Source organism: Paroedura picta, chromosome 13 (genome assembly GCF_049243985.1).
Source record: "Paroedura picta isolate Pp20150507F chromosome 13, Ppicta_v3.0, whole genome shotgun sequence".
Lineage (NCBI taxonomy): Eukaryota > Metazoa > Chordata > Lepidosauria > Squamata > Gekkonidae > Paroedura > Paroedura picta.
The window spans coordinates 8729659-8749365 of record NC_135381.1 but is presented as its reverse complement, the minus strand read 5'-3'; the positions used below and the strand labels follow the sequence as shown (position 1 = coordinate 8749365).

The window sequence follows — 19707 nt, the reverse complement described above, 5'->3', positions numbered from 1 at the left end:
TGAGGCAGAAATGAATGGGGAGCTTGAAACGGGAGAGGTTCAGAGACGTGTGAATCAGATCTGAGGACAGCCCTGATAACCGGAAATGCTGCAGCAAAGGAGGCCTGGAAGGATTTGCCGTAGGGACCGTGGCCAAGTTTCCGGTGGGAAAACAAAACGGGATGCCGGCAGGAATTGTATACTTAGCCAGAGATCTATCCAAAGGGGAGCCAGTCTATGTCTGTGGTATATGATTATCTTTGCAGTATTTATATAGTACTCCTGTCACAATGACAAATCTTAAAAACTCATCTTTTCCCCCGGGCTCACTACACACAAGAACTGGGAATTCTGGCCCGTTCCTCTTGTTCTTCCAGGAAATCCTTAATTCCAAACCAGCTAATCCCGCAAATGGCCAATTTGCCACCCATGAAAGGCAGGAGCTGTTTGTACTGTAGTCTTGTACATCCCTCTAGTGGAAGAACAACATTCTGCAAAAATTAGAGCCAGTTAATCTGAGTACTGCAGGTAGAGCAAAATAACTCCTTGGTCAACAGAGCCTGCCATGGGTCCAGGTGGGGTTCCCTTTCAGCCGTGTTAAAGAACTAAAACTCCATTTTGGGCAAACCAAAACCTGCTAAGTTGTTTGTCGTTTGTCACTGAGAAGTGTGTAACTCTCACTTCCTCAATCTTACTCAATTTCCTGGTTGCTTTAGGATGCAATTTTGCACAGAGAGTAATCTTCTAATATCTATAATTTATGTACAGTGTATATAAGAGGAGGGAAAGTGGCATGGTATGGAGGTTGGGTTGCCAGCTCCAGGTTTGGAAAAACCTGGAGGTTTTGGGGGTGAAGACTGAGGAGGATGGTTTTTGGGAAAGGGAGGGACTCAGGGTACAGGAACCTCTTTGAAAAACAAGCACAGAGTTAACAACAAGGCAGAAGTAAAGCACTGTTTACCAAGAGACTTGAACTGCAGAGCAGTGTGAGTGAACGGTTGCTCCCACATGGACTGTCCTCCATGGCTCCCTTTTATCAGCCTAATTAGCATGACTGAAACCGAGATATTAGAACTTGTCAGGTCCTTGTTCCTGCAACTCTGAGAGACAGGAAGGAAGGAAGGAACTATCTCAGTAGTCAAAACTGACCATTGTTTTGCCAGCAAATGAGCACTCTTTCATCTACCCTGAACTGTCATTCTATCCCTCCATTGTCAATACTCTGCCAGCTCATGAAACACTGGAGGTGAGAGAATAGGGGATTACCTTTTCAGTGGTGCACTATTGTTATGACATCATTTCCTGTCTGCCAATTCCTTCATTTAACAGCTGAAAAGGTAAGTCCCCAGCGTCCTCCTGCCCCTGTTGCCCAGCTGAAAGGTGACAGGCATGTCCCAAAGCTGAAAGGTAGCTACTTGGCTTTGTTTGCAAAAAATGGTGACCATACAGAATTGGAGGATTGTGGGCTAGTACTCTCCTGTTATGTTTGGTGGGAGAGCCAAGATCATAATATAGTACAGAACTGGGGATGGCACTAGATTCTAAAGAACAACTGTAGTATCTCACACATATTCAAATGATAGAAGCCCCCAAAGGTAGATAAAATATAGTGATTTATCGGAAGAAAAAGGTACTTAGGGACATATGAACAAATTAAGGAGCTGAGAAGGTTGAAATAGAAGAAGGCAGCCTTAAGATGGTCCCCTTGTGGAGAGCACAGAACAAGCCACGACGATATTCTGCCATCTTCTAAATCGTCTGTAAACGGGCCATATCAAAGGCTCTCACTTCTGGTGCGATGGCTGTCTTTATAAAGGACAAACCTGACCTAGTTCTGCCAGATGATGGAGCCGTCTGTGATATCTACCCCAGAAGACAAGGGTGGGGGAATACCCCCAATCTCTGTCTATCTTTTGACTTGGTTCCGAAGACGCTGCCTCTCGGACCATCCCCAAAGGCAGGCACTAGCATCGTGTAGTTCAGCAGATTTCAGGCCAACTTATGGGGTGAAACAGAACTGTAAATCAAGCACACTGTCGGATGCCGTGAACCAGGCAAGGGTGATTTTTATGTGATGCAACAGCTGTCATGCAAAAGGAAGTTTCTAGCTCTTGGCACATCTCTCAGTTCCCCTCTCTCTTACGTCTGCTCTGCTTCTATGGGGTGGGGGGAAATCTATTTTTGTCAACCAAGACAACTTACTGGCCTCCTGACTTTCTGTTCTTCATATCCCTGCGGAGGCCTTTCTTCGACAGTATTGAAATTTAGAACTCCCCATGATGAACAGACTTGTGGAAAAGTGCTGGACAGTTCTGCCGTCTTCATGCATGAGCTCCCGGAAGAGATGCGGGCCCTGCAGGAGCTGCCACAGTTACAAAGGAGCGGGGGTTTCTAATCTGGTGAGCTGGGTTCGATTCCCCACTTGTCCACATGCCGCCAGCTGGGTGACCTTGGGCTAGTCACAATCCTCTTGAAAGAGCAATGTTCACAGTAGTCCTGTCAGGGTTCTCTCATCCCCTCCTACCTCACAGGGTACCTGTTGTAGGGAGAAGAAGGGAGGCGATGGTAAGCCACTTTGAGACTCCGGGGAGAGAAAAGCAGCATATAAAGAACCAACTCTTCTTCTTCAGTAATCTCAGGGCTCTCTCAGCCTCACCTCCCTCACTGGGTGTCTGTTTTGGGGAGAGGAAAGGGATGGTGAATGTAAGCCACTTTGAGACTCTCTCAGCCTCCCTCACAGGGTGAGGTACGACTGACCCAAGGTCACCCAGCTGGCAGCACGTGCAGGGGGAGGGGGAGGGGGGAATCAAACCCGGCCATCCAGATTAGAGTCTGCTGCTCTTTAACTTCTACGCCACACTGGCTCATAGTGGACCAGATGCTCCAACTCTGCACAAGGCAATTCTACAAGGCCTTTTTGAATATTGGTGTATTCTTTCTCAGTCTTTCTCTTTTTAAACAGGTCACTATATTTACAGATTATGTTCTACAGGCAACTGGTTTCCTGCTAAACCAGTGATTCTCAACCTTCCTAATGCCACGGCCCTTTAATACAGTTCCTCCTGTTGTGGTGACCCCCAACCATAAAATTCTGCAAGTGTTCTTTCACAGAAATTAAACCAAAACTGACCAAGGGCGTGAAGATCCATTGTTCAGGATTGTATATAAATTGGCTTTTTTCCCAGGGTTTCTCAGTTCAGCTCTGCCTCTTGTCCCACCACACTGATCTCGCACTTTTCTCCTGCTCCAGACAGATGAATGCTCTATCTCAATCTACCCTGCAAGGCTGTTGTGTGGATGGCGCCCCCTCCCCTGTTCAAGCTGCTTGTCCTGCCACGAGCCCTGTGAAATGGGAAATTTGACCCCCAAAGGGGTCCCGACCCATAGGTTGAGAACCACTGTGCTAGACTGTCAGTAATCAATATTACTTCGTATCTGAAGCTGATCGCTCTCCCCCCCCCCATGCCTCTTGAGGCTTCCATGCAGACAGATTGAGTGGGCTTTGTGCATCTGAAAATTGTCATGAAAGTAACTTCATTGTTCAGATGAGAATTGATGATACAGGCTGTCTCGGCTTCAGGGCTCCAGTCCTGCCAGGTTGCTGATCAGTCGGATGAAACCACAGAGGCGCAGGAGTGCGTCCAAAGTAGATTTACCTGACGGAAACATTATGAAAGATTAAACAGCTGTCTGCACCCTTTCGATTTATAGCATAATGGAAATCTTTCACAGGCTAAAACCGGTGCTCTTGGCTGTTCCAGCTTTGGCCTGCTTTGCAAGAATACATCTCCTCTGACATCCTGAGTAGCCCCGGTGGTTCTTTACTCTTGTTCCTCTTGGAACCGTAAATATGCTCCTCTTTTGGGTAGAAAGTATTCTGGCAAGACTCTAATTCTGAGTAAAACCCGGTTTCAGGGTCAATCCCCTTTCATCCTGCCTCAAAAACTGATCTGATTTTGTTGCTGTTCCAGTAATTTTTTGCTTATAAATCAGTGGATGGTTCACTTTTCTTTCCCCTTGGGAAAAAATTGTTTCCCTGTCAAAATTTGGATGTGCGGGGGACAGTGTCATGCAAACACTTTTTAAATTATTCACTTTAAATTGAACTCCAGTATATTCTTGATACTTACATGAAACCTAAATCAGCCTTTCTCAACGTTTTTAGCTTTGAGAAACCCCCAAAACACTCTTCAGACTTCAAGAAACCCCAGAAGTGGTGCAATCAAGCAGATTACGGTTAGCAGGCATAACTATGGACACGCCCACTTGCAGCCCCTCCCCTCCTCCCCCAGGCCCTCCTTTTGGGAGGAGGGGGGCAGGTTGACATGACTACTATGGTATCTATGTGTCTGTCTGTGCGTCCATCCATCTGTCTGACAGCCGTCTTTCATCTGCCTGCCATCTGTCTGTCTGTCCATCCGTCAGTTCATCTGATATCTGTCTGTCTGTCAGTCATCTGCCATCTGCCTGTCTATTTGTCCATCTGATGTCTGTTTGCCCCTCACATCTGATGTCTGCCTAAAGAAACAAAAAAACCCCCTACCTACCTACGTACCTACCTACACAAAAAACCTACCTACCTACACCAAAAAAGGACCTACCTACCTACCTCAAAAAAAGGACTCCGGCTTAGAGTTGCCCGGGATTCGAACCCAGGTCGGGCCGCGCCCCCCCTTCGTTCCCCGCACGGACACGTAAGGCAGGCGCGTCACGTGTGAACCGCCTCTTCAGCCGCTGCTGCCGCCGCCGCCGCCGCCGCCTTTGCCAGCGTTCCTTTCCGCCCGCTCCGCCCTGGGCGAGGAAGGCGGCGAGAGCGGCGCAGGAAACCCTCTCCAGCTGGCTGCCGTGGGCGCTGCTGGCCTGGCCTGGCCGGCGGGCTCGGCCTCCTCTCCTCTCCTCTCCCCCTTCCGTGTGGGCGGCGGCCGGGCAGGCATGGGCTGGGCTCTGGCTCCTCTGGGCCGGCGCTGACTGCCGGCCTCGCCTGCCCGTGGGGTCGGATGGATTCAATCATTCTCCAGGAGCGCTTGGTGGAGCGGCTGCTTTCTCCCCGGCCTCCGCTCCAGAGGAGCCACTCCGTCAAGCTGAAGGTATATTTAGAGCGGCCCCGGCGCACGGAGGGGAGGGGAGGGGAGGGGAGGGGAGGGGAGGGGAGGGGAGGAGGGTGCCCGGGGACGAGCCTGGAGCCCGAGCAGAGAGCCGGTAAGGGGGGCCGAGGGATGGGCAGGCGGAAACCGCAGCCTGGAGCCGGAGAGGCGGCCAGGCTGGACAAGAAGGCCGGCCCTGCAATCTGGGCGTCTTGCAGCCTCCGCGTTGCTAGCTGTGGCTTCCCTGCTGCTCAGACTTGGGTGGGTGTGGAGGTGGGGGAAGCGCTGACTGAATGAATGCGCTAGATGTGGGCCTGCCCCGGGTCCGGTTTTGGACCGGGGTCCCTTCCTTCTGCCACGCTGGGGGATTGTCTACTGCTCCCCCCCCACCTCGTTTCCTGCTGGCCTGGGAGGGAGGGAGGGAGGGAGACAACCTTGACCGGCTGCCTGGATTCATGTCTGTCTGAATAGCGGGGCTGAATACAGAACATGTGCAAATGGTGAGTGTGGGTTGGGGGGGGGGCTGCTGCTGCTGCTGCTGCTGCTGCTGCTGCTGCTGCTGCTGCTGCTGCTGCTGCTGCTGCTGCTGCTGCTGCTGCTGCTGCTGCTGCTGCTGCTGCTGCTGCTGCTGCTGCAGAAGTGCCTTTCTGAGACCACTGCAGTCTCCTCCCCTGGCTCTGGTGGGTGGATTTCTTCGTGTTGTTCCGTTTGATTTAAATATAGAAATTATGTTCTCCCAAAGAAGAGTGCCGAACGGGGAAGCGGGAGGCATTGGATTGCTCCCACGCTCTCGGCCTTGCGCATGGCTTCGGGTGTGAAGTCGGGAGTGTCGTTCCTGCGTTCCGTCCAGCTTTGCTTAAAGACCTTGTTGGGTCTGGCAGGCGACAATCAGCCAGAGGTCGTGTTGGAACAGGGTTCAAAGGCAGATGGCAGGCAGCTGGGAGACGTGGTGCGCGTTGCACAAGGGTGTTTTGTTGTGTCGTCACTCTGCTTTCTGGTTTTGAAAGAAAGGAAGAACCCTGTGTATGTGTGTGTGTGGGTGGGGGAGAGGGGCGTGAAGGCCCTTTAAGCCTCAGTAATTCAAGCGCTGATTGGCCAAGTCACGGCAAGAGACGAACCCCCAGTCGACCCTTCCTAAGCTGTGAATATCAATATTTCACATTTATATACCTTGGTTTCAGTGTTCAAGGAATGTGAGTTCTTGAAGAAAGGGCAGTAGATAAATCCCAGAGTAAATAAATAGATAAGTAAATAAATAAATAACTGTTGCTCTCCATGGACTGCAATTACCAGCTCATTGTAGTCCATGGACCTCTGGAGAGCCACTGTTCAGCTACCCCTGGCATAGGTTATTTGGTAATTCCGGCAAAGTAGGCCAATATTCTTATACGGCATTGCTGATGAGTGGCAAGGGTGGTCCGGAGAGCATTTGACTTGCCTTGGGTCTCCCACTGCATCAGAGATGTCTCCAGCAATGAGCTCTGATATTCCTGCTCTGTCAGAACAGCTCTATCAGTGGCGAGCCCAAAGTCACTCAGCTGGCTGCATGTGGAGAAGGAGCAGGGAATCAAACCCAGCTCTCCAGATTAGATGTCTGCACTCCTAACCACTACACCAAGCTGGTTCTCAAGAAACATTTTGGCCTGATGCCTAAAAGACATGAAGGTACGGCACAGGAAGGAGGGATTTCCAAAAGCGAGGCCCCAGGACAAGAAGTGCCACCCCTGTAGGGAGGGGTGCTGGCTTGCAAAGCGAATTACAGCTGGTGGACTGGACACTGCAGGAAGAGGTGGGCCAAGCATCTCTGTATGGATTCATTTGGATGCCTTGTCAGCATGAGATTGGCCAAAGAGTTTACTCAGCTTGTGGGGTTTAAATTTGACTTAAACTTTGTATTTGTCTAGAAACCCGTGAGCTATATAGACATGCCTGTTAATAAATAAATAGAATGGATTACAGGGTGCTTGGGCCCCAACCCACTGAGGGCCTTGAAGGTAAGAACCAGCACTTTGGATTGTAATGTGAAAATGTTTGATTGTGCACAATGGTCCTATAACTCAGCCAGTTCCTTTGGAGCCCTTGGTTTCCAGTTTAAGGAGATCTTTTGCTTCCCCCGGGGAAGGAAAAGGGTGTTGGTTGGAGATAAGCAGGATGCCTGTAAGCATTTTCTCTGAATATTATGGGTTTTGTCTCAGAAGAACTTTAGGAATATGCACAGAAGCAAGGATTAGCAAGATGGGTAGCGATTAAGAGCATTAGCGGTGATTTTGGAGGTTGTGTGTTGAGCTGGTGCTTCTGCCCCAAACCAGCTTGTGACCTTGGACAGCTCACTTACTTTATCTTCAGTGGGCAACCTGCTATATGGGGATGAAGACACTGGTCAACTTTACAGGACTGTAATGAGGATTATTGTGGCGATAATATACGAAGGAATGTTGAAAATGCATATGCAAAGTCATGGCATTATTAGGTAAAGCAGATGGCCTTTGGGTGTTCACATTGACAGGGTGGGTGCACATCGGGGTCATGAGTCTTGCATGGTTTGTCTATGTGGAGGGGATGTCGGGTGAAAGATGAATGTGAGAGAAAATGTGGAGAGGCAGGAATGGTTTCTGCTGGGAAAGATAATTCCAGAGGGGTAGCCATTGTAGCGGCAAAATATGACAGGCGTCTAGTGGCACCTTAAAGATTTCAAGAGAAATATTTTTCTGGTTGCTTCTTTGTGACTGAACGCTCTGTGGGGGAAAATACCCCAAAATCTTAATCCAGTGCTGGAGCACAAGTGTACAATATCCCTATAGATCTGTTTCTTAGAATGCATGGGTGGGGGAAGACATGAATCTGATGACAGTAACACAAATTCAGTTCTGTTATTTTTGTGGATTCAAAGCCTGTAATCAAATCTGTGATAGGGCCGCTGTCCCAGGGAGGTCCTGGGTATCCCACCTCCAGACTAAAGAGATCAGTTTCCGCGGAGAAAATGGCTGCTTTGTAGGACAGACACCACAGCGTCTCCCCACCCCAAATCCTGCCCATTCCTGGCTCTACCCCTAAATTCTCCAGGTATTTCCCACCCCAGAGATGGCAGCCCTAATCTGTGACAAGAATTGACAATCTGTGATTGTATTTAGGACTGTCATCTGATTTATCGATGTATTTAAAATAATCAATACTTTTAAAATCAGATCTGACCTTAGGAATAACTTCTATTGTGGAGCAGGAGCAATTGGAAACAACCCCCCCCCATCAAAAATGCCCCTGAAAATGTCTGCAAGAATAGGGGCTCCCTACCTTCACTTTACTGAATCAGCGTGACCAAGCGTGCAAGAATCAGAATTGATTCAAGAACAGCAGCTGTTTTCCTCTTACTTGTCTTCTGTCTTGGGGTCATAGCTTGCAGGGGTGGGGGGGAGGACCACTGGACAGCATCTTGCTGACAGCTCCTAAACCTGGAAAGAGCCCTGGCGTTTGCACGCTTTTCTATAGCAACAAGAGAGAACTGTGTTCAGGGTAGCATTTACATATGCATTTAGGCAGATTGTGAGTGGGTGGGCAGAAGGGATGGTGTTGGCTCATGGCTCTTGTGGCCCTTTCTTGCATGCCCAGGGAAATGTCGATCGTCACTTTGGAATTGGGAGGCAAATTTCTTCCAGGCTAGACTGACCAATGATTCTGTTGTTTTGCGGGGGCTTGGTGGGTATCATCTGAGCATGGAATTAGAGTCGCTGTGTGTAGGCAGGTAGTTTCCTGCATTCAGCAGTGGGTTGGACTAGATGACCTTGGAGATCCCTTCCCACTCGATGATTCTACAGCATTTAAGGCTACTGTCTCAGAAGCAGTGGTTGTTTTTCCCTTGTGTGCTATGGAGATTATTGACCGTGTTAAAAGAAGACATATTGTATCTGAAAACAGCTTCACTATCCCTGGGTTTTAACATTCTAGGGAGTTAGACTACAGCAAACATTTTTGAGATATCAGGAAGAATATAAACTCATATATCAGGGATCGCAAGTGCATTCTTTTTCAGCATGCACAATAAAACTTTTCCTGTTGCTGATCTATGCTTCCAAGTACAAAGCCTTTTTTATCTTCTTTAATAAATATTTGGCTTTTGAACAAATAATTTTTTCCCGGACCGGCTTGTAGGAACCAATTGCAATGGACGTTCAATTTAAAAATGTTGCTTGTGGAAGTTAAAACAGTAATGATTTTTTTTTGGGGGGGGGATAACAAATCCTCTGGCCTGGATGAACTGTCCCCGTAATTTTATTGTTAGACTCTGTCTAAAGCACTTCAAAAGATACAATTCCATAAATTGTATTGAAATTCTGCCTCAGTCGCACTAAATGCATTGAACGTCCCCAAGTCCACTAGCGGGAAGGGTGTGGTCAATAAATTGATCACCATCATCACCATCATCACCAATAATCTTTTCCACATTATTTCTCATAAGGCCTTGGAGGAGGAGTGTGTCTCATGGCTTAAGTGCCACTCAGGGTGGCTGTCCTGCCCCTGAGTGCCTCCTCCTCCAACTGGCTTGCCTATCTGTCCAGCAGCCAGCCAATCGCCTTCCATCCCCCATCCCTGACCACCCCCTCCTCCTCCCACTTCCCTCTGAGGCTTGGAGGCTACAGATCCCTGCCACGTGAGAGCTGCCCCTGCCCGTGAGTTCCATAACAGCTTCCTGCAGCCTGTCCAGGTTTTGGAGAGAAGGGGAGGCCACCCACAGAGTTCTTCTACTCCACCCACCTAATCTAGTGCTTGTTGTATTCCTGAATGCAATGGGCTTGGCCCCTAGTAATAATATCTACTCAGGCTTTGCAACATCTAGTCTTCTCCATCTAGAGAAACTGCAATCGAAATTTCTCCAGGCAATTCTTCAGGTTCCTCCTTGCATTTTTAATGCTTGGATACGTTTGGAGACAGGTACTGTGAAAATGGAGATGAGGATCTTCATACAATCTGTTTTCCAGTGGCTTAACATACATTCTTCCGGAAAAGGTCTGTTTCTTCTGATTGCTCAAGATTCTTTCCTGCCGAAGTGAATCACAGTTCTTGAGAATAAATTGGTGAGATCGGGCTTTTCTCCCAGCGCTCTTCTGACGCTAGGTATGAAGCAAGCAAAGACTCATGTAGAACAGAGGATTCAAAAGATCAAGCATCAATACCGGGGGTAGTCAAACTGCGGCCTTCCAGATGTCCATGGACTACAGTTCCCATGAACCCCTGCCAGCATTCCATGGACATCTGGAGGGCCGCAGTTTGACTACCCCGATACACTAATTTTGTATTGCCTGGTAAGTCTAGATGTGTGATGCCTCCAGCGATGAACCTTTTTCAGCTTGATGCTCTGCATATCAGATAAACATACACTCAGCATTGCTGTCAGCTGTCTTAGAAGGTAAATATTAAAGAATCCCATATTCAGAGTGGCCTGGTCCATGTGCAACAGGAGAAGGGGAACTCCTGGAGCATGTCTTTTTTGTTTTGTTTTTGCTGTCCCTTCTACAACATGCAGAGGGATAGGATTTTCTCCCCCCTCCTAGGAAAAAAGCCATTACGTTATCCAGAAAAGAGCCTGCCTTATATCGTGGTTAAGAGCGGTGGCTTCTAATCTGGCTAGCCGGGTTTGATTCCCCGCTCCTCCACATGTAGCCAGCTGGGTGACCTTGGGATCATCACAGCCTTGCCTCACAGGGTGTCTGCTACGGGTGGAGGAAGGATTTGCAGTAGCTTGTTTTGCGGCCTTTATCAATGGCAATGTGGGGGTGGGGAGGATTTGTCACAAGACGGGAGCTGCAGCCGAAGTGGGTGCCTGCCACAGCTTGCGTCTGAGCAGGAACGGCTGTCGTTGGCATATTTACCCGAGGAGCCAGAAGGACGGCTGTCTCCAAATGGCTGAAAATATTGACTGGGTGTAGGTGGCCTAAAAGAGTCCCTTGGCTGCGCTGAATTATGCGCGAGGCGAGGCACCCTGGCTGTTGGCGTCTGCCAGCCAAAGGCAGCCTTTCAAGGCGATGCTCTTTGCGCTCCAGGGGGTGATGAAAACTCATTTCCTCTTGGTGCCGATCGCGAAGGCGAGGTGTGGCGTCTTTTCCGAGGCCTCGCGTCCGCACCTCCTCACCCCGCTTTGGAACCGAGGAGAGAAGTGATGGATGAAGACACCTGAATGGGTTCAAGCGTGGAAGATATTCTGAGCTGTTTTCCCTCCCCTTTTTGAAACGGTTCTTAAAGCGATGATGGAGCTGGCCCGGGAGAAAGACGCCTCTGTGTCGTCGGAGCGCAGAGCTGCCAACAGGACCTCTTGAGTTATCATGAGCTATGAATGGCGCATTCACAGGGTGCCTCCTGTGTGGAGCCAGAATTCCACTGGCATGAGGAGGCCCATGAATCTCCCGTCTCCCGGAGGGCAACAGGAAGTGGCCGGTGTAATTTCAGAGCCAATGTAAACACGGAGGGGAATGGTCCCCTTTGGGGATGTGGGTTTGCCCTTCTCCGCTGTGTGAAGGTTGCGAAGACTCTGGGAAGCATGCTTGTTTCGGCTGGGGGAAATCTTTGGTCCAGTCCTGCAGATCTGTCTAGTTTACGTATTGTCTCTTCTTTATAATTTGGCATAGTTGTTGGAGTTTTGCTTAACATCCTTGCATGCTCTCTGTGCAATGCTCAAATGTGCACTCTCTAGTGCAGGGGTAGTCAAACTGCGGCCCTCCAGATGTCCATGGACTACAATTCCCAGGAGCCCCTGCCAGCATGCGCTGGCAGGGGCTCCTGGGAATTGTAGTCCATGGACATCTGGAGGGCCACAGTTTGACTACCCCTGCTCCAGTGCATGATGGGAGCATTCCATAGCAATTGAGTTTTTGACAATGAGCGGCCATTTGCGTTAAAGTGAGGGAAAACGAGAATTTCTCTGTTCATGATTCAGTCTATTCAGACAGTGAAAAATGATCTCTCTGCGTATACGTTTTGTGTATTAGAGAAATAGTATCTCCGGAAGAAATTGTTTCCCCGAACAATATTTTACCTCCGCGGAAACAGCTAATGTGAAATCTTTGTGCTTAAACCTTTGCCTGAATGTAAGCAAACAACTTTAATTCTTACAAAAGGAAGTCTATGCACTATGCATGTTATATCCCTTTATTGGTCCCATCATGCTGCTGCTTTCCTAGGCCAAGCTTGACGCTAAGGAAACCAGATTTGCCACTTCAGCAGCAGGGCAAGAAACGTTTTAAAAAGGAGTGTCGGACTGATGCTGTGATGTCACTTCCTGCAAATACCCGGAAGTGACTTCATGTCACCAACAGGATGCCAATCCAATGCTCTTTGGTTTGGGCAAAACTGGTTTGGGTATTTGCCAGAAATGACATCTCACCAACAGCACGATGTCATTCCCCTCCATCTCTTCCTTCCCCTCATCTTATCCATGTTTGTGGTCTCCCTTCTCATTTTCTTTAAGCTAAACCACACAGTCATACCTGAAAGATCCCCTTGGCAGGGATAGACCAGTATTTTGGCTTTTGTCATGGACACAAGGGGCTAGCCAGTTTACTGTCTTATACCGCATTGCTAGAAATACCCATGCTTTCTGCTATCCTGATCCTAGCACGGATAATTTCTATCGTATTAACTTGTACTTAGACTCATTAATGTCACTCTCGAACCTTGTTAAATTTGGACCTCTCTCAAAACAGCTGATTAAAGAAACACTTTGTTTCTCATTAATCAGCCGTAAGTCCCCATCGCAAGGCTACGAAAGGAGATAATAGGGACCGATCCATCTCTCTCTCTCTTTTAACCTTGGCAGTGTAGCCAATGTGTATGACAAAGGCCCTCTTCAGCTCGTCCATTCATCAGATAACTTAATATGCTTCCCGGAGAGATGCCAGGAAATTATCAGCTCTGCGGCCTCCCCCTCCTTTCTCATGTTTTACTATTGCTCTTGAATTTATGATTGTCCCAGCATCCGCCTGCTGCCAATTCCTTGAATTCCCTTGTTCTGCTGCTTTGGCTTGTTCCAAAGGCATTTGAGATTTCCTTCAGTTCTGTGTAACCAACCGCTGCTTATCTTTTTCTTGCAGGACCACGAAAAGCAGTATGTGGGGTTTGCTACACTGCCCAACCAGGTGCACCGGAAATCTGTCAAGAAGGGCTTTGACTTCACTCTCATGGTGGCAGGTGAGGACCTGCAGGCACCTCGGTGGGATCCCTCTTGGGCTTTGCTAAGTACACAAGGCTGCACAACACAAAACGATTCACAAAGTTAGTTGGGCGAATTATTAGGGATTGTGGTCTATACCAGGGGTAGTCAACCTTTGGTCCTCCAGATGTTCATGGACTACAATTCCCATGAGCCCCTGCCAGCATTTGCTAGCAGGGGCTCATGTGAATCGTCCATGAACATCTGTAGGAACACAGGTTGACTAACCCTGGTCTATGCTATGCTATGCTATACTATACTATACTACTTTTTGACCATGGAGGAGCCCCTGAAATAACTTTTCAGGTTTCGAACAGCCCTGGAAGTGATGTCAGCTGGCCACGCCTCCCTGCCACACCCCGGAAATGACATGTCACCGAGAGTGACATCATCACCCATGTTGACAGGCAGGCTTGAGGAGGTGGGGGGAAGGAAAGAGAGACAGGAGGCAGTTTAAGGTATGTAGGCTCCACCCCTTCCCAGGCTCAGAATTTATTCATGCTCAGAGAGGAGAAGGGAACAGTGGAGGCGGCTAGTTTCTTAGCTTGTGGCTGAGTCCATTAAGGCAGGAGATGAAAGGCAGCGTTCCCCAGGGGTCTGCAGATCCTTGGTTGGGAATCCTAGCTCTGGCTGTTGTGCTGAGGCTTGGGAAATTTTCATTCAGACGTTCCACTAAACTGTGGCTTGTTCAGGCTGTAAAAACTGTGGTTTGTTTCCCTTTTGTAACTAACGAAACCAAGTTTGTGTGTACATTCTAAGTGGTGTGTTCCTTGCCTCTTTTTGGTCTCCTTCCATGAGCAACTTGCTCTGTGTCCAGGTAACTGCAAGGCAAATATTTATCATTAAGTGCACATGAAGCAGGTGAAAAACAGAATTAAAATCACAGTCTGCGCAATATTGCACATAATGGCTGCACATGGTATGATCATAAACCAGACATGTTTCAACCTAATCGGACTTCATCAGTGGTCAAGTAAACTATATGCATATAGTATATATAATAATAAGACCTGGTAGGTAACATAATCATAAAACGTGAAGCTCCCAAAATATGTTGTAATAATTTTAGATGTAGAGCTCATAATAAAAAAATCAAAGTAGTCAAGAACCACCACCAGGGCTAAGGATCAAACCTGAATATGCATCCTCAGGTATAAACCAAAATTGTGTTTTGTGGGTACAGACAACACAACAATAAACCACAAATGCTGGTGAACAAACCAGCTGCAACCCCTAGTTTGGGAAATTCTATTTCTGGTGCCCTCTGACTCTGGTGTGTGTTATTTCTGTTACAACTGACTGTGGTTTGATGAAACTCCCTTTATTGCGATTGTGTGAATATGAGCTTGGAGTGCCTTTGTTCAGAGGGAGGACTCATCAGGGACAACACACATGCGAGTCCTTCTCTGCCAACATAAGGATGTTTTGGTGGCCATCAAGAATGGGGACAAAGCGAGATAAAACTTGGCTGGTTAAAGCTGAGCTGCTACATCCAACCAAGGACGGGGGATCCCAAGGAAGAACATTTCCTGCTTGTGAAAGATAATGGAATGCCTTTTGTTCCCCAAAAGTAACAAAACATTGTTTCGGAATTCAGCCGCAGAAACGCTGTCCCAAGATGTCCTTCTCATTCAGTGTATGGATTTGTTCTTTTAGGTGAGTCAGGTCTGGGCAAATCTACACTGGTGAACAGCTTGTTCCTGACAGACCTCTACAAAGACCGGAAGCTTCTCAACGCGGAGGGTATGTTGAATCCTGAGTGAGGAATTAATATAACTTTTTATAGGAGGGGACCAAATAGATGGCTTCCTTGTCCACGTTGCTGCTAGTCTGGATGGACCAGCCGTGCTTTTTATTGGGAAAAGAGCGATTGTGGTGCCCCAAACTGTCATGGCAGCGGTTACTCTTTGCCACAGGAAGTACCTCTGTAACTTCCTGTTTTCCCATTACTGTTGCTGAAATGCTTCCTTTCCCTTTTGTGCCATCTCTTCTTTGAAAGCTGCAAGCCTGAAAAAGTATTTTTTTAATGTTATTCCTTTTGTCAGAAATGCCACTGGCTGAATATTTAAGGGAGGGGCCATCGTTCAGTGGTAGAGAATTGGCTTGGGATACAGGAGGTCCTAGGTTCAATCCCTGTTCTCTGGCCATCACCAACTTTACCCTACACAAACAGATCTTAGCTGAGGGAGGGAGGCAAGGTATTCCTGACCCTAACCTGCATGATATGCTTTCTCTCTTTTTTAAAAATGTTTGTATATCAAGAAAGAATCAGTCAGACAGTAGAGATTGTCAAACACACGGTGGACATTGAGGAGAAGGGCGTGAAGCTGAAGCTGACGATAGTGGACACTCCGGGTTTTGGGGATGCTGTTAACAACACTGAATGGTGAGTGGTTACCCCCCTGTTCCTGCTGTTTGCCAGAGGGTGAGAAGAGGCGAGATGGAGGTGGGAGGAAAGGAGAGGGACATTTTGAGCTTTGTCCCTTCCAGTTTCCCTTTTGGTAGTCATCTGCTTTTTGTTATTCTACTCTTCTTCCATTTGCAATATAAATTTAAGCTGGAAATATTTGTACTGGCTTGTCCCCTGCCATCCCCGTCCCAAATCAAGGAAATTGTGGTCCTGGTTGGCTGAAAGGTAAACAGGATTGGGGCTCATTGGCAGAGCAAGCAGAAGGTCCCATGTTCAGTCCCTGTCATCTCCCGGTAGCTGATCACGTCCCTGCCCTGGATAGCATCAGCTAGCCTGCTCTTGGAAGCTAAGCAGGGTCCACCTTGGTTAGCATTTGGATGGGAGACCATGAAGATAGTCAAGGGCTGCTGTGCAAAGGCAGGCAGTAACAATCCACCACTCATAATCTCTTGTCTTGACATAAATTGGCTGCATTTTGGGAAACTCCCACCCATTTAGGAAACCCTTCCAGGGCCGTCAAGAAACCCCTGGGTTTGACGAAACTCTGGTTGAGAAAGCCTGGAGTAGATATTACTGTCCCAGGTAGATGGTCCCAGGATAAGTTATCCTCCTGTGTTAGTGTGAACCCTTTGTCAGAAACACAGAATCTGAACACTGCACATAGCTAGCATGATAGCCCAGTCCTCTCCGTATGCTGCGTGATAATTTTGAAAAACCACCTACCTTTTTGAAAACAACTCACATTTCCCATGGGGATGTTTGAACCCAGCTGGAAGCCTATCACGGATTACATCGACCAGCAGTTTGAGCAGTACTTCCGTGACGAGAGCGGCCTCAATCGGAAGAACATCCAGGACAACCGGGTCCACTGCTGCCTCTACTTCATCTCTCCGTTTGGGCATGGGTGAGGCATTCCATTCTGCGCACACAATCAGGCTGTTAGGGGTGCTTTAGGAGCAGGGGTAGTCAACCTGTGGCCCTCCAGATGTCCATGGACTACAATTCCCATGAGCCCCTGCCAGCAGGGGCTCATGGGAATTGCAGTCCATGGACATCTGGAGGACCACAGGTTTGACTATCCCTGCTTTAGGAGCAAAAGAATGTGGTTGAATCAGGATGGCAGGGGCCTTCTTGATGGGTGGAGCACTCTAGCGTGCAACCGGAAATGGGTTATAGCTCAGCGGAAAAGCTTTGCATGCCGAGGTTCCTGAGGGCAGTGTAGTGACTAGACCAGGGGTAGTCAAACTGCGGCCCTCCAGATGTCCATGGACTACAATTCCCAGGAGCCCCTGCCAGCGAATGCTGGCAGGGGCTCCTGGGAATTGTAGTCCATGGACATCTGGAGGGCCGCAGTTTGACTACCCCTGGACTAGACTATGAGCTGGATGAATGAGGTTTCAAATCTCCCTTCTACGCTGTTGCCTACCGAGTGACCTTGGGCCAATTACTCTATCTGCCTCACCTACCTTTTGGGATGGTGCGAGGATAAGATGCAGGGGTGGGGGGCTGCCGTGTACGCCATCCTCAGCTCACCGGAGGAAGGGTGGGACCGAAATGGATAGATTTCCATATCGGTGCTGGGGGTTGGCATGGTGATGCATCCCCTGGGAACCCCATCCTACAGTGGGTCAGCTGCTGATCAGTTCATCTGCTTCCTCCAGGGATGAAAGATGACCTCTGCAGTGACCTCTGGGGCAATTTGCCATTTCATGAAGAGAGAGAGGCTTACGGAGGCGTCCTTTTTGCTGATGGGGCTGAATGGAGTGTGTCAGAGTCCCACTGTGCATGCATCATGGGATGGGCAACAAAGGGTGCCTTGCCGGGGTACCCCCCCCAAAAAAAAACCTGGATCTGGCTTTACCTGTGGGTATAAATGTGGAAGCTCCATTTGTTTGGAGGGCTGAGCTTGCTTTACCCTGACAGTCTGCTTTCCCACCAGTCCGGCCCGAGCCTCACCTCCCTTCTCTTTGTTTCAGGCTGAGGCCAGTGGATGTGGAGTTCATGAAGGCCCTCCACGAGAAAGTCAATATCGTGCCCCTCATTGCCAAAGCCGACTGCCTAATCCCTTCGGAGATCAAGAAGCTAAAAGAGCGGGTGAGCAGTGAATCCTAGAATCATAGAGCTGGAAGGGGCCCTACAGGCCATCTAGACCAACCCCCTGCTCAGTGCAGGATCAGCCGAAACATGATAAGTATTTAGCACAGCCTTTCTCAACTTTTTTACTGTTGAGAAACCCTGGAAACATTCTTCAGGCTTTGAGAAACCCTAGAAGTGACACAATCCTGCAGGATATGGTTGGGAAGTAGAGCTGTATTCATACCCACCTGGGAACCTTCCCCTTCCCACCCTTCTAGGCGCAACACTGGCCATTTGGGGAGGCAGGGGTGAGTCAACATGACCATGTATTTAACACATTTAAAAAATACATAGAAATGAATGAACTCCCACCCATTCAGGAAACCCTTCCAGGGCTGTCAAGAAACCCCAGGGTTTCTCAGAACCCTGGTTGAGAAAGTCTGACTTAGCAAGTCATCCAATGGATTGATTCTTGAAGGGTTTCTTTGTTGAGAGTCTCAGATTAATTCACTGAAATAATGGTTCTCAAAATATGCAGATGTGAGCAACATTTGGCTGGGCCCACCTGAGTCAGCCATTAGTGAACAGGAAATGCCCCCTCATTTTTTTGGGGATGGTCTCTGGGACCCCTTTGTGGCCTCAACAGGGTTTTGTGTTCCAATGGTCCTGCTTCTATTCTCATTTGCCTTCCTATGTCTCTCAACACAGATCCGGGAAGAGATTGACAAATTTGGGATCAAAGTTTACCAGTTTCCAGAGTGTGACTCAGATGAAGATGATGAATTCAAGCAACAAGACAGGGAGCTGAAGGTGGGAGTGAAGATTTTCCATAATGATTTTTTTAAACCAGTGGGCTCATGGTGGCTTGCAACAAGATAGCTATGGATATAGATTACCTTTAATAGCATAAAATTCAAATAGATACAGATAGCCACAGCTCAGATGAATGTAGGTGGTGTACACAAAAGCCCAATGCACAGTCTGGACTTCTTGCTAACACAAAAAATTGAATTTTCATACTGAGCAAAGTATATGGGCAACTTTAGACAATAGAGAATGATTGTTTTCATTGAGCAGAGGTTTCAGGATTTTGCCGTTCATTCCTGCAGTGCAGCCCTAACATGGCTACATAGTCCTGAATCGGGGCGTATTGACTATAAGGGGCCGGACAGACCAGGGCTGATTTTGCACTTACTTTGATTATTCTGGTGTGGATCCTGCTGAATTCAGATTGATTTGAACTCGGGTCTTCCTCTACCCCCCCCCCCCCCCATTGAAACAGAAAGTGTTCTGCAGAGGAGAGGGAATAAATCCAAGAAGCAAATCTCTGCTGAGAGAAGTTAGGGTTTCTGGAGCCCAGTCACTTTAAGGGAAGCCTTGCAACCAGGGACCAGGAAGTCCTTGAACTGATGCCCTGGCCAATCAGGGAAGACTGCTTTGCTCTGCCACAGAGCAGTAAATTAATTTGCAAAAAGGAGCCATCTACACATTTACTCATGATGGTCATTCAAATATCGAGGCTTATATCCACTCCAGGATATCACGGGGGAAATGTAAATGCCTCCCCCTGTAGCGCAGAGCCTGACAAACAGCTGAGGCCAAATCACCAATCAGCCGAATTATAAATCAGCCGAATCAAGCCTGACTCAATCCAGAATTCTCTGATTTGGCACATTTAAATGAAAGGGTTGAGCAATTCAGCTCTGATAAGTCTGCAAGATACCAGAATCCGTATTGAGTATCAGGCTTAACAGAGCTGAATCCCACATCCCTAGTTAAGAGGATCTTCGACCATATGCCCTCTAGTGGCCACCCTACTAAGGACACTGCTTTCACTGTGCATGTACATATATATATGCTCTCCCCTCTTAGAGGAGGAAGCAGAAGAGGACTTTCACATTCTTTTTGGCCCTGCTGACATTTATGGGGCTAAAAGGAAATCAGGAAAGTTGGGCTCTGCT

The 19707-nt window shown here is 48.2% G+C and overlaps 1 protein-coding gene and 1 long non-coding RNA gene across 7 annotated transcripts in view; one reads left to right on the top strand and one right to left on the bottom strand.

Moving 5' to 3' along the window:
- Positions 1-19707, top strand: part of SEPTIN5 (septin 5) — a 46244-nt gene that overhangs the window by 22282 nt on the left and 4255 nt on the right. For 3 of the 6 annotated variants that reach the window (XM_077308200.1, XM_077308201.1, XM_077308202.1), the window contains 6 exons: positions 13142-13238; positions 14917-15003; positions 15523-15646; positions 16440-16574; positions 17647-17764; positions 18455-18556. In XM_077308200.1, the coding sequence (XP_077164315.1) occupies positions 13142-13238; positions 14917-15003; positions 15523-15646; positions 16440-16574; positions 17647-17764; positions 18455-18556 (663 nt within the window). Of the gene's footprint in view, positions 1-4751; positions 5067-5541; positions 5564-13141; positions 13239-14916; positions 15004-15522; positions 15647-16439; positions 16575-17646; positions 17765-18454; positions 18557-19707 lie in introns of those variants that run through there. The other 3 variants (XM_077308199.1, XM_077308198.1, XM_077308203.1) reach the window with 2 other exon arrangements.
- Positions 1576-4810, bottom strand: LOC143822720 (uncharacterized). Its single transcript, XR_013226237.1, has 2 exons — positions 4589-4810; positions 1576-3635 (listed from the first exon to the last, which is right to left on the bottom strand). It is a non-coding gene; the product is annotated as an uncharacterized LOC143822720 (long non-coding RNA).